This window comes from Sarcophilus harrisii, chromosome 2, assembly GCF_902635505.1.
Source record: "Sarcophilus harrisii chromosome 2, mSarHar1.11, whole genome shotgun sequence".
Classification (NCBI taxonomy): domain Eukaryota; kingdom Metazoa; phylum Chordata; class Mammalia; order Dasyuromorphia; family Dasyuridae; genus Sarcophilus; species Sarcophilus harrisii.
The window spans coordinates 150,065,720-150,089,805 of record NC_045427.1 but is presented as its reverse complement, the minus strand read 5'-3'; the positions used below and the strand labels follow the sequence as shown (position 1 = coordinate 150,089,805).

At 32.5% G+C, this 24,086-nt stretch overlaps 1 protein-coding gene across 4 annotated transcripts in view; it reads right to left on the bottom strand.

Moving 5' to 3' along the window:
• Positions 1-24,086, bottom strand: part of RALGAPA2 (Ral GTPase activating protein catalytic subunit alpha 2) — a 409,655-nt gene that overhangs the window by 141,605 nt on the left and 243,964 nt on the right. For 3 of the 4 annotated variants that reach the window (XM_031951045.1, XM_031951043.1, XM_031951042.1), the window contains 2 exons: positions 19,682-19,840; positions 309-436 (listed from right to left, as the gene is read on the bottom strand). In XM_031951045.1, coding sequence (XP_031806905.1) covers positions 309-436; positions 19,682-19,840 — 287 coding nt within the window. Of the gene's footprint in view, positions 1-234; positions 437-19,681; positions 19,841-24,086 lie in introns of those variants that run through there. The other variant, XM_031951044.1, reaches the window with a different exon arrangement.

Sequence of the window (24,086 nt, the reverse complement as noted above, 5' to 3'; positions counted from 1 at the left end):
AGAGGTAAAAGGCTAAAAATAAGTTATTATGAAGATAATTTCAAATTTAAAGTAGAATGAAATCCTTATATATTTATATATAAGCCATTATCAAAAATTGTGATGAGGTTGTGACTTGGTATTTTTGTTTTAAATCCAAAGTATTAGTTTGAAGTTCATGTAAAATGTCTCTGAAAAAATATTCCGTATAATTGACAGTAAAAGTTTCTCTCCTTTCATGCTTTCATCACTTACCTCTTAAAACCAGAGTTTTTGTTATACTGAATTCTTCAATGCAATGAAATCACAGCTACAAAGTCAAAGGATACAAATTCTGGTAGAGGGGTATAAGAGATTTCACGGCCCTGCTAGCATTGATGCATGTAGCACATATAAGACTTGGCAGCAATTTTGCAGTCACTATCGCTCCATCAAACAAAGGTCCAAAAAATGGAATCTGTACAAGACAAGAGAGGCCATTTAGTTATGAAAAAAACATTATCAATGAACCCTAGGAAAAAATATGATTAACTAGCATGAAGTAAGCAATATAATGACTACATATTCATGTCTATAGATTTTATTTTGAATGTAACATGACATAGTTTTCTTCTGAATCAAAATGGGATAGTTCTTCACCATTATCTACTTCTGAATCTCAGTAAAGATGTTTTACCACAAAATTAATAAATTGCTAATTATTTTGAACATTGCTATTTATAAATTTACTAATTTACTAGCTAGTATTCTAAATGCATATATTATTATACAACAAGAACAAGAGACACATATTTGAGTGAACATTTATCTGATAAGTTTTGCCTTTTTTTCCAGAAGTTTTAAAATCTGCATTATTTTTTTGCCATAGGATTGTATTAATACGCCAAAATCTCAAGAGAAAACCAGTGACCACCAAATCATCAAATCTAATTATGTTATAGCTAGTTCCTATTTTCTACTACTTTTCAACTAAAGCTGATACATCCTCCCACCTGTTTCTTCTTAGAATTCTTTTCCCCCTTGTTTTCAAGAGATAACATCTGTAAAGCACTTAGCTCAGTCCTGACACATAGTAGGCACTATATACATGCTTATTCTCTTTCCTTCTTTTTTTCTACATGCTTTAGATACATGCTTTCCTTCAGTATCTCCGATTACTCCTTCCATGCCTTCTTCCTCATTCTACTTCCTAAAGAGGAAAGGGAAGACGTTTTCTCAATCCATTGGCTTCTGTTCTTTTTTCCCTAGATTTATTTTTATGCTTGGTAATCTAAGTTCTAAGCCTCAAAATCATTTTTAGTTCTTCCCTTTCTCTATTATCTCCTATATTCAATCATTCAAATTGTAAAATTTATTCTTTTTTCACAGTCTTTTGCATCCATCTCATTGACATCACTGGAGCTCAGGCCTTCATCAGATCATCATGCTTCCTAAGGGGTTTCCCTGACTCTACCTTCTCTCATTCAAATGTCTTCTGCTCACAACTTATAAGCCTTTATGTGTAAAATATTGCTTTGATCATGTAACCTTCTTTAACCCCACCTACCACACAACAGCTTCCTATGCCTTACAAAACGTGTTGTCAATTCCATAATCCTAAAAAGCTTCTTTTTACTCTGAAATTAATTTACTGCTACTTTGATACTCAATTTTATACATTTTTCAAGGTTCAGGTCCCATTTCTCACCTGGTCTATAAAGATGACCCTGACAACTCCATTCAGAAATGTTTTCCCCCACATCTTCTGTACTTTAATGGCACATATCTTAGCATTTAATGCTTTATATTACTACAAATATAAATATATACTATATCATAAACCATATTATAAATTCCCTTGAAGGCTAGGATTCTGTTGTAAGATTTTGTATTTTATGAGGTTTAGACACAGTAGGCACTTAATTAAAAAACAGATTAATTAATGTATTCTTTCTCTTGTATTGACCCTTCTTAGTGCTACATAGGTAGATGGGGAGTAGCAGACCTCGCTTCCTCATCCTTTCTCTTTACAACATACTAAGTACACTGTTGACCCCCTGGGCAGTCACAGTCAGCTCTTATCCAGGTAAGGCTTTGGCATTATCATTCAGAGACTATTTAAATGGTTCATGACACAATGGAAACTTGTCAACAATTACACAATTACTGATATCTGAAAACTAACAATGTGAAAAAAAAAACTATAGATCTGATTATGTGAAAAGTAAAACCAATTACTGTAGTTTTATGTTAATGGCTGACCATTTACATATAATTAGCAGGAAGTAAATAAAGATTATATATATCATTAGAGGAGCCATACTAACTTTATTATAAATTGTACATGATTTCAATCATTTCATTACAAAATCTAAACAAGCCTGCTGGAGTCTTGAGTGAAGTTGCTAATAATATCTAAAAATAGTTAAGTAGTCTGTGTGAATAACCACCTGTTCCATATAAGAATATACCCAAATTAACTTGCATCAAACAATTAATTCTCTTATGGATGGAAATATCTATCTCTACAGACGTCATGGTGGTACAGATAAAATCAAGAACTACTTCTTTCTTAAAATCTCAACTAAGTAAAGCTATCCATAGTTTGATTTCATAGAGAATAAAAATATGAATTTATTTTGTAAATCATTAAAATAATTAATTAATTAAAATGAATTAGTTAATTAAAGTAAAACAGACCTTCCTAAATGACTGGACCCTAATCCTGATATGCCAATTTCAATTCTTATTAGATACTGTTAAGTTAATGTCAACTGAAAATGAACTAAATCAACACCTCTTTTTACTATGACTATCCATCAAAAAAAAAAAAATCTTATTCTAGACCCTTGATCAAAATTATCCATAATCTAATTATTAAATTAAAAAAATTTAAAATGATTAAATATCATGTGCAAAAAAATAACTGAGATGTCTCTTTAGCATGTCTTGAAAATAAGTTAGGCAGAACACCATTAGAGAAGTTTGTTCTAGGTTTCTAGACTAGGTACTAGAAATGGGCGACACCAATATTAACTTGCTATTTCTATAATCAGTATAAGTAACATAAATAGTGTTGGGGATAAATTTCTCCATGTCAGTTTTAAAAAGCAAATCCATCTTCATTTTTCTTTCATCAGAATTGGGCCCAGGCAAGAACAGTTTTACATTCAGTCCCCTTTCTTCACCAGATTTTGTGAATACAAAGGAAGCTTTTGCAGAAAAGAGATGACATTGAAGTCCAATTCCTACACAATTACCCCTGGCAGCCTAAAAACAGGACAAATAGTGAGGGCAATGACAGATGACAAAACTTGGGGCTCAAAGGGTATTCTGAAATTTCCCTTTATAATACTGCGGCACATCTCTTAAAAAGAACAAATGGAGCCACTTTAATGTGACACCACTTACTCTTGCCAAGTAACCAAAACCTTCTGGTGAAGGGCAATGTACATGTGACCTTTGCTAATTGTTCAAAGTGATAATCATTAACCCATGAAATTAGAATAGTTGGCTTAGGAAATCTATAATTGTCAGATCCAGTATTCTTTCAAAAATATAAATCAAAATACTTTATTTCCTGAATGTTATCAAAATAGTGAACACTGGTATCAAAGGCACTTAAAGGTCAAAATTTTTGTGTTTTGGGGCACTCCTTTAATTATTCCAAAATTTTATGATTTGCTAAACAAAGAAAAAACTCACATTTCAAATGAATTTGACAAAATTGTCTAAAAATGTGTAGTTTTGCATATAAAGAACCAACTACACACATACAAATTATCTATCATGAAAAATAAATGGAAAAAAGAAACTATACAAGCATGTTTTTGTGAATATAATAGAGAAATTACATGTACATAGCACATGTACATAGCACCTGTGGCATCATATCCTGATGTGGTAAGTATGGGAAACCTACATTTAAAAAAGTCAAGAGAATAAGGAGCAAGGGCTCTGGCTCTGCATGTGACATCTACCTGGCACTTAAATCTTACCTTTAGCTCTAAGAAGCTCTCATATTGGTAAACTATCTTGGCTGATGGGCTAAGACAAGTTGAGGGTAACCAATGAATTTCAAACTGATTAATGAGTTTGGGGATGTCCACCCCAAGCATATGACGACTTCTTTCAGTGTAATACGCAGATGAGAACAATTTGTTCCATCAACCGTGAAGGCAGTGGAAGCAGACACTGTGGAGTGCTTAGAGCGTGGTTAGACATCAAATACACCACAGTCATCCACTGTATCCCAGGCCACGGCCAGTTGCCCTAACTTTTGTCTCTGATGACTCAAGATGAGAGAATGAGACTGACAACTTTGCACAGCTCTGATTCCCTTAAATCTAACTCACACACAAGTCAAAACATGACCCTATTATGTTATTCATCATCTCTGAAAATGAAGAACAAGTGACCACAGTACCCCTCCCCAACTAATCTCCATATTCCAGCATCATGCATAACAAACCGACTAGCTCATGCTAAGGGACCCAACTCAGCGATTCACTTCTTAAATCAGCCTTGGCCTATGCTCCCTGACCTCTGCCCCTTTCCTCCAAAAACTACTGTTACAATCTGTGGATCTGAACTTTGCTCAGCCATATACAGAGAAAGGGGAATCTGATAAAGGGAGGCACAGCTTCCCTTCTGCCTGGATTATCTGTAGGTTAGGAGACACCAATGCAGTAGAAACTGTGCCTTGAATATACACTTTACCCTTCCCTAACCTTGTAAAAAAGGGGCAGTCATTGAAGAATTGAAGGAACTAAGAAAGGGAACAAGCAGGTGGGTCTGAAGGGAAGGGGTCTGGAAACCTGCTGGGGCCAGTAATTTCCTCACAGAATCTAGTGGAACCAAGACAAGAGAAAAGGATGTGTTTTAACATGGGAAGATGAGACAATTTTAGGTCTAGTATTTAGAATATGAGGGTAAAGCTATGAACTAAAGGAGTCACTTTCAGGGGTGAAGGCAAAATGGCAGGGTAGTGAAAGCACTTAGCTGAGCTCTCCCAATATTCCCCTCCAAATATTCTAAAATAATGCCTCCAATCAAATTCTGAAGTAGCAAGGCCAAAAGGTGTGAATAAGACATTCTTCTAGCACAAGACAACGTAGAAGCTCAGAAAGAGTGTCTTTGACATTATAATGTACTGTTGGTTGGTCTGTGAATTAGTCCAACCATTATGGAGAACAATGTGAAAGCATGTTCAAAGAACTATAAAACTGTATATAGATACTTTTTGATCCAGTAATACTAGTACTAGATGTGTATCCCAAAAAGATTAATGAAAAGAAAGAAAAGGGAAAAAGACCTGTTCATACAAAAATATTTACAACAGCTCTTTTGAAGTGGCAAAGAATTGGAAATAAATGAGATGCCCAGCAAATGGGGAATGGCTGAACAAGATGTGATCTGTAACTCTATAGAATATTTTTGTACTATAAGAAATGATGAATAGGATGGTTTCAAAAAACCTGGAAAGACTCACGTGAACTGATGTAAAGTGAAGTGATCAGAACTAGGAGAATATTGTATACATTTGCAATAATATTGTAAACGTGATGAACTGTGAAAGGCTTAGTTACTCTGAACAAGACTGATCCAAGACAATTACCAAAGATGAAAAAAGCTATCCCACCTTTAAGAGAGAGAACTTGTAGCAAATAAAAATTGAAATAACTGAGGAAACAAAGGTTCAAGCTTCTCATCCTATCGATTTATTAAATAATGCATGCCAAGGACACAACAAATCAGGACCAAGTCTCTTTGGCTTTTTCACTGGGAGAGACAGATTTTTATGTTTTAAAAAATTACTCAAATAAGATCAATTAATTAAAAGAAAACAATGAATCAAGACGCAAAATTAGGTAATCTCACATCTAAGTGGAAAAAAAAGATTAGAAATTTTCCAAGTTGGGAGAAGGAGAGTGAATAGGTGCAGTTCCTAAAATCAGAAAAAGTAGTATTCTATTCTGCCCAAATATCTGTTTTCCAATCAAAGGAACATAGAAACAATAATTGATTGACCACTATTTCAGATAACACATATAGAATTCATGAGATTTGGGGAAAAGTTCCTTGCCTCCATCTTCAGATTTGATCAAATTTCTGGTCAGCATAACTAAAGACCTCTAAGCAAAAGATAAAGTTGGCCCAGTTTCCCCAGCATGCAGGGCTAAATTCAAACAATGCAATAAAGTTTTCTCACAATTTGTACAAATCTTATGAGGAAGAAAAAAATCTACACAAGTAGATAAATCAATACAGAAGACACAAAATTAAAAAGCAAGTTAAGTACTAAGAAATTTAAGAGATTATAAACTTATTTAAATAAATATTTTAAGACAAAGGAAATTCAGCAGATTTGATAAAACACAGAATCCTGTGAATTTCCAAAAATCAAACTCTTAAGTGAAATGGTAGAAGTAGTGGCATAAATAATGAGCATGATCAGTAAATATAAACAACAGTGCCAAGTCTCTCCCAAGAAATGAAAGAGAATAACAAAAGAGAAAGAAAGCATGGAAGAAGGAAAGGAACAAGGAATACTGTTAAAAGAAAACATGATCTCACAAAGGAAACACATAAATCTTGAAGATAAAATATATAAACACAGTTTAAGGGTCATAGACTTTCCAAAAGAACATTTAAAAAATCCCAAAACCTAAATACCATAATGCAAGAAATAAAAAAAAACAAAAAAACAAAAAAACAAAAAAAAACCCCACCTATCAGGAACTCAGGAACTCCTTTACAAAGAAAACAAAACACCAATTGAAAGAACTCACAAATTACCTATGGAAAATAAAACTGCCCTCCCCAAAACAACCAATCACCACCAACAAAAAACAACTATGACTCAAAATCCCAAAGGTATAGTGGTTAGATTTGTAATTCTAATGAGGAATCCTCACTTGATGCTTCCATCACAATTAACTGTTTTCTTTCATCTTCTCTTTGGTGGATAAACTCTTTGAGAAGTCCATCAAACATCAGTGCCACAATTTCTTTTTCTGTAGCTTTCATCTCATCATTTTGCACTTTGGCTTCACACTTTATTATGCAATGAAAAATGCTATCTCCAAACTTACCAATGATCTCTCAATTGCCAAATCTAAAAGTCTTTTCTTAACTTTCATCCTTCTTGACCTCTCTACAGCTTCTGACATTGTCCATAATACTCTCTTTTTTCTAGTTTTTTTTGGACATTGCTTTCTCATGGTTCCTATCTGATTGTTTTCTAGGATTCTTTGCTTGATCTTCATCTACAAAAAATCTTCATCCAAAAGGAAATAATTAAAAGAGGGAAGGCAGCAGATTAAGAAAGTTTGAGATGTTCACTGGCATCATGGAGATAGATCAAGTACTTAGTCCCAGGCTTTATCGACAAAATAGGGCATACATACACATACACCAATGGCTGTGCTCTCTAAGTTATCAATCTAATTGTATATTCTAGCCTAGATACAAGCATGTTCATTCAATTTGTTTTTTTTTTCCCATATGGAGAGCTGATCAAAGTCTTTTGAGTAATTATGGATTTAATTCAGCAGGCTTTGCACTGTTCCGTGGCTTAACAATCAACATGTGTCTTAAGACAAATTCTCAAAATGGACAATGAGTTGGCATCAGTTTATCAGGAAAAGAATATGCTGCATTACCTCTGGGAAATTATTTGAAAAATACTAAATTGTTCCTGAAAGAGGCTCAAATAGAGATAGAGTTATGACACAGGTAGTTGTAGTATCAAGACCAAAGGGCAACAATTCTGTCTCCAATGATTATCTAGTTATAATTATTTGCTTGATCTTTCAAGAATTTTTTTTAGCTGTAGTACAAGGATTTATGGTCTGTTAGCTTATAAAGGATAAGCTTCTGGCATATCATTCAAATTGGAGCTTTCTAGGTATGTATGGCAGATGGTAAAATTTTGCAACCTACATTGATATGTTATACCATTCTAACATTTTACTGCATAATCTGCAATGATCAATAAGACTGGGATCCTTAGAGATAAGCTTGAAAAATCAATCTAACTCTTCCTTTAATGATTAACTAGTTCTTCCCAGACCATACTTTCCCTCTATGATTTTCTCCCAGCAATGATTTTAAATCACCAGCAGTCATTATTTAAACCCCATTCTCCATCCTTTTCTACCTGAACCCTTATTCCATTCCCCTTAAAACCCCCCCTCCTCAAAATCCTAACCTAAAACTATCTACTTCTTCTATTGTGCTCTCTGAAATGTTTATTCCATAGGCAACAAACCTGTCTTCATCTTAAGTCCATTCCTTTTCTATTATTTCCATCTTCTGGTTCTCTGAAACCTTATTCTTTGCTGATAACACAGTCTTCCTCACCTCCCATCCCAGAAATAATTGCATTCTGATTCATTCCCCCTGCCTTGATGGTTGAGGGAAGGGGAATTGGAATACTCTTTGTAAGCAATTGTCATCTCCAGGTTCTCCTGCTCCTACAATCACTTGGTAACCTCTCGGCCACTCAGGTTCATTCAATCCATATTTACCACACTTTTCAAAATTCTGGTACTGTTATCTATCTAATCTCCAGGTCACATCTTTTCTTTATTCAATGTATTCACAATCTTTCTATCTTCCCCAATTCCTGATCTCATACTAAAAGATTTCAACATACTTAGTGATATCACCTCAAGCACCCAAAATTCACTTTCTCATTTCATATAATTTATTCTTCATAATCACTCAATCACATAAAAGATAGTTATAACTTTTATTTTATCACTTCCACGTTCATGAATTCTGAAATTCACTTATTTTATCACTATTTCGAAATTGTCTTCTGCCTTCTAATACCAAACCACACTTACCATCCACATGATGGTCTCCAATTTTTCAACCATTTATTTCATTCCCAGGCCATCACACCTGCATTAGGCATGCTTTTTTCTTTCTTTCTCCATCTTGATAAACCAGTTCAGTTCTGTATTGTTCTTGTCTCTTGAACGCTTTATCTCCTTAAAAGTTTACTGATCTTGCTAGGCTAAGCCTCAGTCAGAGAAACTTGCTGTAGTTTTTTTTTTTTTTTTTCCAGTTGTCATCTTCTATTCTAATTTTAGAGGAGGAGGGTTTTGTTTTTTTCAAACAAATTGAAAATTTTTTTTTATGTAATCAAATTTGTTTTAATTTATGTAATCAAAATTGTTCCTTTTGTGTCTTGTGAGACTGTTCTTTCTTTGATAATAAATCCTTGCCCTATTTATAGATATGGAAGGTAACTTCTTCTTTGCTCCTCTAATTTGTTTACATCACCCTTTATATCTGGGTCATGTATTCATTTGGAGCATATTTTGGTAGACAGTATGAGATATTGGTCTCTACCTAGGTTCTGCCAGATTGCTTTCTAGCAGTTATCTCATTATGAGGGGATCTTTATAGTTATTACTGTGTTTCCTTCTATATGTTTTGTGCCTAATCTGTTCCATTAATTGACCTCTTCATTTCTAAACCAGTACTAAATTGTTTTGATTGCTCTGTAACATAGGTTGATATCTGGTACCAGGAGATGCTTTCTTTATCCAGTTTTTTCATTATTTCCATTGGAATTCTTTACTTTTTGTTTCTCTGGATGAATATTAGTATTTTTTCCTAGTTTTTTAAAGAAAAACTTTGGTCACTTTAATCATATGGCATCAAATAAATAAATAGAGGAACCATTGTCATTTATATTATACTGGCTCAGCCTACTTGAGAGCAATGAATATTTCTCCAATTATTTAGGTCTGCATTTTCATAAAATGTTTTATATCTATATTAATATAGTTATTGTATGTGTCTTGATAAGTATGCTCCCAAGTATTTTATATACTGTTTTATTTTAAATGGAATGTTTTTTAATCTCTTCCTGCTTGGCTTTGTTGGTAATATGCAGAAATATTCTACTTATTCTTTACATTATTGCATTGGTGGAGATAATTTTTTCAGTTGGTCATAAAATATTGATATGTCTAACACATCAAACAGTATTGTCACTGGATAGATTTTGCATATTTGTAAGACATCAATAAACCCTGAGTACAGATCTGAATCAATGCCTTTGCAATAATCAACAAAGACAGTATAAGTCTTATGCGGCTTTTGGGTAATTTGTTCAATAATTAATGAATCAATAATAAGTAGCTCTTTATGCTCTTGGGACTTTCTGTCATATCCTAGCTGCTCTTTAGCTAATATTATTTTCTTTTAAGTGATTATAGATGTTTTTATTGGTATGACTTGTGAATATTTGTATAAAATACATGAACCCATAAATGGTTTATATTTGTAAGGGTTTCTGGTACTATCTTTTGTAATGGATACATGATACCTTCATTAAGAATAGTATGATGACATTTACTGCAGCTGTTTCCTTACTCTTGTAAGCTACTGTGATCAGTTGAGAGCTTGCAAAAGTACCCATTTTGGATGCATTCACATTCATGAACTGATACTCCAGAAATAATGTACTCTCTTTACCACACAAACTATAAGCCCCTTTAGGTGTTTAAAGCAAGGAAGGCACTAGCAGGTATAGTGTATTGGCTAGAGCCTTGGACCTGGAATAAGGAAAATTTGAGATCAAATTCAGTCTCACATATTTACACATTTAATTGTCCATTTAAGTGACTCTAGACAAGTCATTTTACTGCTATATGTTTCCTCAACTATAAAATGGGAATAATAATAGCACTTTTCTCACAGTTATTTTGAGGACTGAATGAGATAATATTTATAAAATACTTAACACATAGCAGACATTTTAATATTTATTTCTTTCCTTTCTTCATATATGTAAATGCAAAGAAATGATATGTCTCTTTTTGCTATAATAACCAGTATTATTTAATGTATTCAGGATGGGTCAGGTCCTCCATAGAAAGGAGAATAAGTATTATTAATTAATATTTATTAGTTACTCTCCACAGAGTATGCACTCTACAATATATGTTATGTATATGATAAATAGATAAAAGGGATAAGGAAGGAAAAACTGCACATACTCAAGGTAAAATGAATTTTAATTTTTAGAGAATATAAAATAAAATTGATTTTAAAATCACAAAATCATGACAAGAATATCAGTTGAGTTAAGAACATTTATCAACATTTAAGCTATGGATTTTCCCCCATGTATATGAAAATTTGCTCCATAAAAACATTTTATTATTCTTTGGCAACTACTAGTAGATGTACTGAGAAATTTTTCAATAAGTAGATTATAGGAATAATTTAAAAGTCTAATCCAGAGAATCCCTCTAATTATAAATGCCAATGAATCACAGAAGAAATTTCATGAAAATATAGATCTTTAAACAACATTCCCTCTCAGAGAGTTTTTGATAATATTCCCTTCACTTAAACTCTCAAATCAGAATACATAACTTTAACTATTTAGATTAATTAATCTTGGATTCTGTTTTAAATGTTTTCTATTCTAAACCACTTTGTACATAGGTAAGTTAATGATTTATTTTTCAAGACAAATATGTAAGCAGGCAATAATTTTATTTCCAAAGATATTTTATTAAAAATCTCCAAATTGAGTCGAGGATTTATGAAGTATCCATTATGCCATTTTAATGCAAAAAATAAAAAGTTAAAAAAAAATAAAACCTAGTCTTAACCAACTTGGTCTAATGACAACTTGGTATGTATGTATGCATGTATGTGTATATGTGAATATATATATATATATATATATATATATATATATATATATATATATGTGTGTGTGTGTGTGTATGTATGTAGTTGTGTGTGTGTGTGTGTGTGTGTGTGTGTGTGTATCTCCATGAGAGCCGAAGGAGAGGAAAAGGGAGTAAGAACAAATGTATGAATACCTTGCACATTATCAATCATCAATACACATTATATTAATAATAACAATAGCTATCAAAATCTTCAGTGGTTTCTCACTGCCTCCAATGTAAAATATGTATTCCTTAACCTGAATTAAGATCACACAAACTGGCTCCATATTACCTTGCCAACCTAATTTCCCAGGGCTCCAAGTCATATAATATACATCAAAGCTTCTTAAACTATGGATTGTGACTATATGGGATTGTGAAATATTTGACATCTATAAAAGGTATCAAATATTCTGCCAAGATTTAATTCTTTATTTAAAAATAAACAAGTGCAATCTCATTAGCATACAAATGTGTACTCATCTTTAATAAATATGCATATCAAAGAATTATTTTTAAAATTTTTCTTTATGATTTATTATCAGTAAATGTTGATTTGTATGTCTATTTTATATACCTATGTATCCAGAGTCCAGGTAAAAATTTCTTAGGTAAAAAGGGATCACAAGTAGAAAAAGTTTAAGAATCCCTGGCATACATTCTTTCCATACTGAAAGTTAATTGATTCTCAACCTCTAAGCATCTGATCCAACCTAATCCAACCCAATAAAGCACACATTGGAGCATACTAGCATGTTATATACTAGTATGAAACCAATACTAGCACTGGAAAATAACTAGGATGAAAAGATAAAATGAAAATCTTTTCCTGTCAAGGAGTCTAAATTCTCTAGGGGAAGAGAGTAATAATTAATATGTAAATAGTCAAACATATACATGATAATTTGAGGGAGAGAACATTGACAATTAAAGGGAACAGCAGGAAAGTCTTCTTGTAGGAGGTATCACATGAATTAAACATTAAAGATAGGTAGGGAGTCTAAGAGGTAGACACTCAAGGCACTGGGCACAGCTTCTACACAGACACAAAATTTGGGGTTGAATTAATATGTAAGAGGAACAGCAGATCAGTTTGGCCAGAATGTAAGAGTGTAAGTATTTTTCTTTCATATATGTATTTCAGCAACCAGAACAGTTCCTAGCATACAAAAAAACACTTAGCAAATGCTCACTCACTGGCCGCTTGAATGTACAATGGTCCCATGGCTTCAAAGAAGACATTGGAAGCTCTTCACAACTTGGCTGCTAACTTCCTATTCAGGATTACTTACACTGTTTTCCTTTACAGTCTCTCATTAACGTTCTCATTATTCCATGTTCTATCACTGTGCTTTTGCATAGTCTGTCTGCCATGCCTGAAATACACAATTCCACTCTCAGCTCTAAGAATTTCTATTGCCTTTCATAACACAGTCCAAGTTCTATATGAGGCTTTTCCTGATTCAGGTGGCATAGGGGACAGAAACTACAAAGGTATGGAAATAGGAGATGGAGTATAATGTTCCAGGACCATGCAGACTTGAAGCGTTGGATCAGAGTAAATGGAAAAAGTGGATAGGAGGCAATTTAGGAAGAGCTTTAAATGTCAAACAGAAGAATTTATATTGGATCCTGGAGATAAAAAAGTTATTGAAATGAACTAGGAAGGGAAAAGGAATCAGACTGGAGACTGAAATGCTCACAACACTTTAGACCTATACTAAGCTAAGTGAAGTCTAGACTACAAAGGGAAGCCTAAAGGCAGAGAGATCAGTTAGAAGAGTATTAAATTGGTCTAGATGAGAGGCAATGAAGGCTGAAATTGGATTGTGGCCATGAATGAAGAGGATAATATATATTAGAAATGGCAAGATAGTGAATGGATGGGATAAGTGGGGTGCAGAGTTGAGGGGGACATTGAGGTTTCAGGTCTAGCCAATCTAGGGTGGTGGTAGTGCCCTTATAATAATTACAAAATTCTGAAGGTAAAAGAGTTTTGTGGAGGGGAGGTAATGAGTTTTGGGTATATTAATTCTGAGATGCCCACAGGAATATAGTCTAAAGTGTCCAAGATGCAGCTGGACATGCACGATGATAGTTCAAAAGAGAGACTATATCTTGATATATACACCTGGGAATAATCTGCATAGAGATAACAGAACACTTGAGAATTGATGAGATACACAAGTGAGATAACATAGAGTGAAAAGGATACTGAGGACAGAGTACTAAGAGATACCCACTCTAAGAGACTGAATGTCTTACACATCTAGTATGCTTATTAGAATGAAGATTCTTTTTCACTTACCCTACTAGAACACTAGACAACTAAAAGACAACCTTTAGCAATGATCATATCTGAGGACCACAGTAGACAAAAAAACATAGGAAAGGCTTTGAAACTATTCAAACTCCCCATCACTATGATCCCCAAACTCTAGTTCTATTGAAAACATGGTTTATTATCCTTCATTGAAATTCATTATGCATTTTATTATATGTGGACTTTTTTGTTTTCTTATCCTACTAAGGACCACATCACTCATATGGAAAGTCATTTGTCACTAAATATAGGAATTAATTATAAGTAGAGAGACTGATTACCCTCTCCATTTTAAGTAATTTTTTTTTCCATTGTCAGAAAATAGCACTAATTAGTCAGTATATTGGAGGCATGAGAGAAGATGCACTGAATGCTGCAAAAGGTGGCCAAGAATGAAGTGACTTCAAGGGGAAGCCAGATTTCCACAAATAAAAAAACATTGACAAAAGCATAACATGAGATCAAAGAGGAAACAAACTGTCTAAAAAGAAGTTTCAAAAGAAAATTCTAGTTCTTTTCCAACTAAGCTATTTCAATTCCAAGGGGCAGTGAAGTGACAGAATTGTGGAGTGAAAACTGGGTCTAGAGTCAGGATAACTGAGTTCAAATTCAGAATTAGACATGTGCTAGCTATGCAACAATGGTCAAGTCATTGAGCTTCTGCCCACTTCAGTTTCTTCATCTGTAACATGGCAATAATAATATCATCTACCTCCTAGGATTGCCCTAAAAACCAAATGAAAAAAAATTTGTAAAGTGCTTTGAAAAGAATAAAATGTTATATAATGTTATAACAATTATAATAAAGTTATAACAATGTACTGGTATGACAAGGGGCAATTTTCCCTTATTATCTATCAGCTACAGAATAACAAGATTATAATAATATAATATTATAATAACAGTCAAAAAATGTATGTTGTTTTGGGATCAGGCAATACATAAAGATTCACTGACTTAAAAACTTTTTTTTTTTAAATAGGAAAAAGACCTTCTTTATTCCATCAGAAAAGGGAAATCACATGTGTGCTGCGGTCTGCTCTAGGACCAGGCAGACCCAAAGCAGTACAGCTAGGCCTTGTAACATATAATTGTGGCTAGACAAAAAGGCAGGCAGTAAGATGTAGTCATTGATCCCAATGAGGGAGTAATAGCAGCAGTGAGACAAGTTTGCCTAATGGAAATAGTCTATTCACAGTAGGGCTTTGTGACCAGAATGTGGTCTTTTCAGGTACTTGTCCCAGCTCGAGGATCAATGGGGATGGACATGAGCCAATTTGGTGACTGCTGCAATAGAGTTCATCCAGAGCACAAAGGATTACCTCTAGGGTAAGCTCAGAACATAGCTTGCTTTTGGGGCCATAGCTCTGTAATACAAGGTCTCTCCTAATAGTAAGAAAACAGTAAGAAATAGAAAGAAAAGGAGTGACAATAGGAGTGGTCTTGGGATAGGAATCCTGACCCCAAGGTAGATAATAACTCACTTAAAGACACTGCTGTGTTGGGGAGCACAGAGATACAAGTTCATTCAGCTGAAAAGGCATAAACCCTAATTTTGGTGGTCACCTACAGCTGGTCACTTTTTAGGGTTTAGAGCATGTAAAGGATTTGGGGGCTATATAAGTACAAGGAAAAAATGACTCATGAACTTTGAAAGTTGAATAGAACTCTGGAAACTAATGTTTAGAGAAGTTAAGGAATCTGTTCAGAATCACAATAACCAGTAATACCAGAGTTAAGCCTGGAACTCAGGTTTCACCTCAGCTCAATTCCAGAAAGGCTAAGTAAATTAATCAATATATTAATAAAACAATCACTAATTAAGCAAAACAAATTAAATGATTTTAAAAAGAGCTGTTAATTGTGTAAATAATAATTCTTAGGTTAAGCAAAAGAGAAATCTTATATATTTCTTAAATTCTTCCTGCTTATGTTCTCTTCAACATAGCTACTCTTGGGTTTATTTATGATCATCTAGATAGTTAAATATATGCTTGCAAATGAGGTCACTGAAATATACTGAAAATACTACCACAAAACTCACAAAACAAAATCTTCTAAATAATATAAATGCTCATTTACTGGATAGGTAGTAAATTTGGCTGGAAAATAAGCAGAAATATTGTTTACAATTTGAAAAAAAAAAACCCATGCAACTGTTTCAAACAACAATTTAAAGATTTACAGGTTGTAAAGGAAGTATTATCTTATTTATGGAGTATGAAATTTGTCACTAAGAACAAATGAACTATAGAAGCAAAGAATAAAATATTAAAGTCTTACAAGAAGACTTTTTTTCCCCTTTGAATCATCAAACAAGTTTCAAAACATTCATTCATGCTGACTGAACCAATTTGAATGTAATTAACTTGTGAAATGATGGCTTTGGTCTCAGAGAAATTTATTTAATGAAAAAAAAAAAAAAAAAAGCAAGAATCCAATAAAAATGTGAAGTGGCAGCCATTCCTGTCAGATGTGGTGTATTTAGTTACTCATTCTTCTTTTCCACACTACTTTGAAAATGCTACATACAAAGAAGGTTCATGCTGCCAGGCATATAAGTACTTTTAACATATACATAAACATACATATATGAGCATATATAGTCAAATATATTAGATTTCAAAGGATTTGGAAGTCACAGCTATAGGTATATGTAACTTATATAACAATTAATAACCCTATTTTATTGCATATTCTATTAACGAAGTAGACTGAATGGAACTAAAATTTAAATATGCATAACTATCAAAGAGTAGTTTTTGTATTGATTTTTTAACCTAAAAGGGATTAATGTAAAATTCTTTGAAAACTGCTTCTGACCACAAAATATCTAAATAAGTCTGCTTGAACCTAAAAGTCAAAAATATATTCTGAAGAAATTATACTGCTGCTAAAAGAATACTTTCATCTCCATGTAAAATTTCTATAATTTGCCTCAGTCATCCAAAAATAAATATTCCTCACATTTCAAGCAGCTGCTTTATTATAATTTTTAAACAAAAATAATTATTTTTGTTGTGTTCACTAAAAATAAGTAAGGTTAAATAAACCTTTTGAGTACAAAGATTTCACTTCTATAGTAAGTAGCATTAGTTAAAAGACTGGGGAATGGGTAAATTATTGCACCAAATGGCTGAGAATTAATCTCTGATGACTAGCTGCAATCTAACGAGGCATCTGTGTCCCAGGGAACCCACAGTATGTCCCTGGCGGTATGTGTAGTGTGTAGAGTCTGCATGGCATTCTTTGTCCTCTTTTGCAAGCAGCTTTTCGTCTCATTGTTTAGAATATCCTCATGCATCTGTGACGCGTGGAATGCATTCATACTAACAGACTTACTATTGTTTTCTCTCAGAAGCTTTGTTGAGCAAAGACTGCATCACGGTTCTTGATAATTATATTGCTTAATTAATCAAGACAAAAAAAATTTGCAAATCATTGCCCCGTTGCCAAGCAGGGAGATAAAAAATGAAAACAATACAAGCTGAAGCAATATAACAAAAGTAACAGCTATCTGATCAGAAATTCTTATATAATGAAGCTATTAATGCTAAATCGGTTAATGTTAACATTGCTCCAGGTGTCTCTACTTAGATGCAAACAAAAAGGCTAACATTTATGTATATAAAAGGCCAAATGTTGCCATGGATTCTGTAACCTGATAGAGAGGACAGCCTTTTCATTTGATTAGGGAATGCAATTTAAATACCAGGGACTGAAGCCAAACAACAGACATTTCCCTTTGCAAGCCTCTTTCATTCACCCTGGGGTCAGTAGTTGGTGAACAAAAGGTCAGCCACACTTGCCCTGGAAATGTCTGGATTAATTTTATTACATTGTAATGGTTTGTATTTTAAATGTAGGGATAACACTAAATTTCCAGTTACCTATTATCTTGTTTGGCCCTTTGGGCTTTTGAAATAAAGTATTAAGAAATGGGTTCATTCAACTCATTTTGACACAATTTGCAACCAATTTTAGAAAACTGAAATTAATATTCATATAAAAGTTTTAGAGCAGCACAGATCTGGTTATAGTATAAATCTCTTCTTTTTTACCTTTGAAGATGAAAATTAGAGTATCCTAAAGTTTCAACACAAAGAAATAAGAAAATCATGGAAGAGCAAACTTTTAAAGTTTTCTTTTTAACATATGAATAAATTTATTAATTATTGCAGGTGGATAGTTTCTAGTTCTGAAAAGTGCCTTATGCAATTTGCTAATATTTTAATACTTAACTAGTTAGTTAATTAAAATCTAATAAATCCTTGGGGTAAAATACTAATTTTATGAAGGAGTAAGTATTGCCGATATTACAATCTTCACTTACCAAAGCTCCAACTTGATACATTTTGTTATCTAAATTTCTAAATCAAAGATACTACACATTTATTGTGAAGAAACTTCTGACTTCATGCTTTATTGGTAAAAAAAAAAAAATCTAAGGAGAAAACAGTGAAGAACTCTTTATATGTATATTTTTTTATTTTTGGTGAACAGTATAAATGTCACTTTTAAAAATCACATTGTATTTAGTGAGGACATTTCAAGGGATAGTATCATACTTAAGAAGTATTACAAGTGTTTTTTTTTTTTTCTCCAAAATCCTTTAACCTCAAAGTAAAATATATTTCTCATAACTTCACTTAAAGCTACTTTATAAGTCCTAATTTAAGAAATAAAACACTGGTTAGCTGAGTAAACATTTTAAAAAGAAGAGGTTTTAAGGACTATAACTCTATTTAATTGGTGATAGTGGATTCACATACCTTTTGAATAAAAATAGAGAACAAATTTAATATTTCTCAAATCTGGAATTATCCTCTTTATGAGTTATCTTGACTATTCATTTTAACAAACATTTATTGACCATCCACTACTTACTAGGCACTAGGCTGAGTTTTAGGAACATAGATAAAACAAAAATAGTACTTACACTCAAGAAGTTTAGAATATTTTAACTATGAAACTGTTATAGAAATCTGAAAATAGTGCTTTTAACTCCCTTGGATGATGATCTTATTTTTACTAAATAAAAACTTGTTATCAACAAAATTAAGAGTAGTAATTTAGGTAACCAAACTAGTCCATGGAACTTCTCAGAGGATGGGTCTTGTCATTTTTAGGATCAATGTTAATTGGTTAAGCTGATTTTGTGGCAAATGTTAAGAAATTAGATTATCTATGTCACAATGTATAAAAACAATCCCTTAATATATTCAAGTTAATGATGCCATCCACTATATTGGAATTTGAGAGATTTCAAAATTATATTATGTTGGATAGTATAATTAAAACAATATATCACATATTAGAACAGAAATTATTACCTGCTCATTTCTTCATCAATTTAGTGTTTAAAATCAGACTTTTAAAAAAAATTCAGTTATTTATGATAAATTACTGTTGAAATTGATATGACACTTCAAATAAAGAGCAAAAATTAGTGAGATATGAAGCTAGATTTTTGGAACCAAAGATTATACTGAATAATCTTTGAATATTTTTGCTCTTATATCACTCATGTTAAATGTGAAATAAATTTTAACTTACTTGTATGAAGGCCATTTACCCTTATAATAAAAATATAAATTACTTTAACACATTTATAACATCATTTTTCCATAAGAGTTAACCATATGCCAAACAGATCATAAGATATGGCAATAATATGATGAAACTGTACCTCCGGTTTCTTCATTATCTCGATGAAGAACATGTGATTCTTCATTGGATAAATAATAATTAAAACATCTCCAAAATCTGTTGGTATAATACCCCTGCGGTAGTTCCTGGTGTGTTCAGACCAGACGATGTGAACCTCGTCATTTCCCAAGTGACGAAGCTGCAACAGCAAATTGGCTCTTTATTAATCAGAGTGATAACAACAGTTTATGAGGGGTCATGGTTTACAAATTGAATTACAATGCTCAGCAGCAGAAATATTTCATTACTTAAAAAGGTTAAAACACTGATTTCTTTTACATGCAATAAAATGGTGCAGGTGGCATGATTACTTAAAAATAATATGGACCTCATTTGAAATACATATTGGCACTTACATAACATGTTTAATCAGCACATGCAAATAAATTATTGCTATTCTACTATAGTGTTAATAAGAAAGATATTTCAACTACATTTTAATGTCACTAAAATCATTGTTCTCAAAAACCCTGAAATAAAAGATGAAAGTTATTATTTTTTACATTGTATCATTTCTTTAGAATACTGATCCAATATCTAGTTATACAGAAAATACTGTATATACAGAAAAAAATCATGCAATTATAATTATAATACCATTTGTTGTACAGTTTATTGTGCTTATTTGCTAATCAAAAACTTTAAGAAAAAAATATGAAGTCATTTCTATTTAGTAAAAAAGAAATGCAAACTTACACAAAAATTGTATTTTTACAGTCAAGATTCAAAGATCAGAGCCAAATCATCAGACTATTTTACTGACAGAGATAAGAATGAATTTCTATGACTTGAAGATATTAAGAAGAATGAAAGGTACTTCATAAGTAATCACATCTTGGTAAACATGGAATAAGTAAAAAGTATAGAAACTTGATTGCAAAAATTAAAATGGTCTCTTAAAGAACTGTAGTTATGTAGACATTTCTAGTTAGTGGTTTTCTCAACTATTCTCATTAATTCCTCTTAGGAAGATAAATTTTCAATCTTTTTAAAGAAATAATACAATGATATGGGCATCATGAAAAAAATATTCCAAAATTTGATAGAATGAAAAATGAAAGAATATCAGTATTTCAGCTTATAAAATACATGTCATGTGTTAAAGATAAAGATACCCCTAAAAATATATATATATATATATATATATATATATATGTACATATATATATAATATATATATATGTATGTGTGTATACACACACACATATTCATATTCATATTCATATTCTCTCTCTCTCTCCAAGAAGCATGCCATACTTTAAATGTAGAGAGATTAGTATGATACAAAGGATGAGTACTCTTCATAGGCAGCTCTACACAGGTGACCATAAAAAATTTTTTTTTATTCTAAGTTTACAAAGAAGTCAATTATATTGAAATGTCCCTTTATTATTTTCTATTTCAGTCTTCTGGTAACAACAGTATAACTCCATTATTTAAAAAGAGATTTGCACCTTGTGGGTATAATTCAATTGTTTGTATATAGGCTCGGGGACTGTCATTTTTACTGAGCACTATGCTATAATGAGGTAGTAAGAGTTAATAGTATTCAAAACTTTTTGCTGAAAATTGCTCATTAATTTTTTTCACTTACACCTCAAGCTAGATTAGAGCCATGTGAAATGAGAAAACATGAAAGGGTTGCACTAGCATTTGTGAGGAAAGTATCCATAATGATGAGGTCATAGATCTCACTAAAGTATGGAAACATACAAAACATTAGTGAGCAAAGGGGGTACAACTGCTTTAAATTATTACCTAATGTAACTGAGCCAAAATTTTATATACCTCTATTTTCACCTTAACAAATGTAACATTTTAAAAATTTAAACACAGTGGCTTCCCATCAATATACTACTTTGGGAGTGAAAACATGGTAGTCATTTTGTGCCAACAACACAACGAACAGTGTTTTCAAAGGAGAAATGAATAACATCTAATTGAAACTTCAGGGGAAATTTTAAAAAAGCAGAATGTAATTACTGAAGCTGGAACATAGCCAGGACTCAATACCTAACACCCTTAATCTTGAAAATAGAACTAGCATCTTTAGTAACATATTGCCCCTTGATATAATGCTTGGGCAAATAATTTATAGGTGAAGAATCTCCCTTATTAAATCAAAACCTGCACTTGGTTTTAGTTTAAATTATTTTAGAGGTTATCCAATCAGTCGTAAGACTTTACTTTAGCATAAAATTTAGTAAAATTCAACTCTAAGACAATGTATCAAAATGCATGAAATATATTTCTGATTGATAGTTAAGAATCTTAAGGCATGTGAATTCAAAACAATTAATCTTTGTAATATTCAGCCTCCCCCAAAACTCCTATTCAACAATAATCCAAATATTTAAAACAATGGTTTGCTACTATAAAAATGTAGCAAAGCAATTGTAGATATATAGTAAATTATAGCACTTCCCCTGCAATAATTCACTAGTACATAAATTTACTTTCGTTTCTTTTAATATAATATTAATCATCATGAGGTTGTATGCCTTGAGTATCTGGGTACTACATGTGTAATTAACTGTCACAAAATTAATAGTAAAGGCATCAAACTCAATTCAATAGAATATTTGGGACAAAGATATATTTGAATACACTAACAAGTACATAAAATGAACACAATAAACACTGAAAACACAAGTAAAATGAGTTTTTAGTCACATCACAAAACTTATCAGAAGAAACATAAAGGAGAAAGACTATTTTTCCATGTTATCAGAGAGTTTACAAAAGATATTCACTCTGCATGTGAATGATAAATAAATAAATATAACTTTGATAAACATTCCCAATGGAACAAAATATATTATTCAACTACAGTTTCTTCACAATGACAACAAGTTAACTCAATCTAAAAATAGGCATGTAACTTATAGGGCAAATTATAGACTTTTTCATTTTATAATTAATCATGCCAACTATTTCCTCCAGTGTAAGCTGTACTTCAGAATGTACTTGTCAGTTAGTGAACAACTACTCATTTTTCAAATCTTGCAAAAACAATTCATGTTCTGAGTCTTGCCCTGTACCACTACTACTCATTAGCTTGAGTAAACAGTTTTAAAGTCACTATGCTTTAACTATTCTGCATGCTGCCTGCCAGGCAGCACGCCACTGGTGACACTGGTCATGGTACACACCTAATAGCCTGACCTCCTTTTCCGTCTAATTGCATTACATAGCCAGCTGGCTCCAGAAAGGAGTCGTCTGTTTGATTGAAGAATTCCTGCTCCTTGGTAGGCATTGCTGCTACTTTTACTAAGTAACAGTCAGGCCTGACATCCCCATTGTTCATCTGACAGTGTGCCCATCCTAAAATCTAAGTTTTATTTGTAAATTAACCAAGAAACTTCCTGCCAGAACAGCGCTGCCTGGAGACTGATAATGTGTGCCTTTCATTCCCTTTCACTCTTACTGTATCACTGCCAATTTGTTTTTCTGCTGCTGGCCAGCCTGAGGCTATAAAAGCCTTGTAAGACATAAGTGCAATTATAGTCCTGGAGTCAAATGAATTGGACAAATCCAATAGCACAGCTCTGTCCCCACTTTGCAAAACCCCTACAGCAGTTAGATTAGCTGCTAAAAATCTAATCTAGCTATAGCTAACAAATTTCTGCAGCGAAAGATCAAGAGTTCAGTATGGGGTTGAAACCAGATTTCTGAATTGAAAAAGTTCTACTATGACAAGGGCAGAGCATAGCATAAATCACTTTAGAATTCTGCAGCTTATTTTTAAGCTGTTAGGTACAATTTAGTTAGAATAAGACAAGGGACTATTGGATGCTGTTACTGGGATTGATTTTCGTTCTAGCTGCAAGACATCTTGATGAAGAAAGTTTATCACTAATGATGCTAAATCCTGAAACTGCAAAAGGTACCAGCTGAACTATGATGATTTCAGTGGGGAATCTTTCAAGCAGAGTCAAATCTGAGCACATTATTTGTGTTTTTAACTGGGGGGGTAAAAAAAAACAAAAAACAAAAAAACCCCTTAAAATAAACAAAACTTCATTTATTTTCTTTAAAAATAAAGGAAATGTTTTAAATTTTTATTCGTTCTAAAGAACATAAAAATGTCTCTCACAAATAAGAACTTTTTAATGCATTATTCTTAATTTTACTGAAATAGCAAAACAGAATTTGATCCTAAAATCATTAATCCTTTACTGTGCATTACAGACTAAAGAGAGTGAGGACCCGCTTGAATTGTAACCTATTTTAATAAATCAGCTGAAATATCATTTAAATAAATGCTTTGAGACAGGAACTAAATCCTTTCCTTTCCCTGTTATGAACTTTCAGGACTGTAAGTCATCTTAGCAATCACACCTTCTACTATCTCTCTAATAACCACAGGATTGAAGATCACCAGT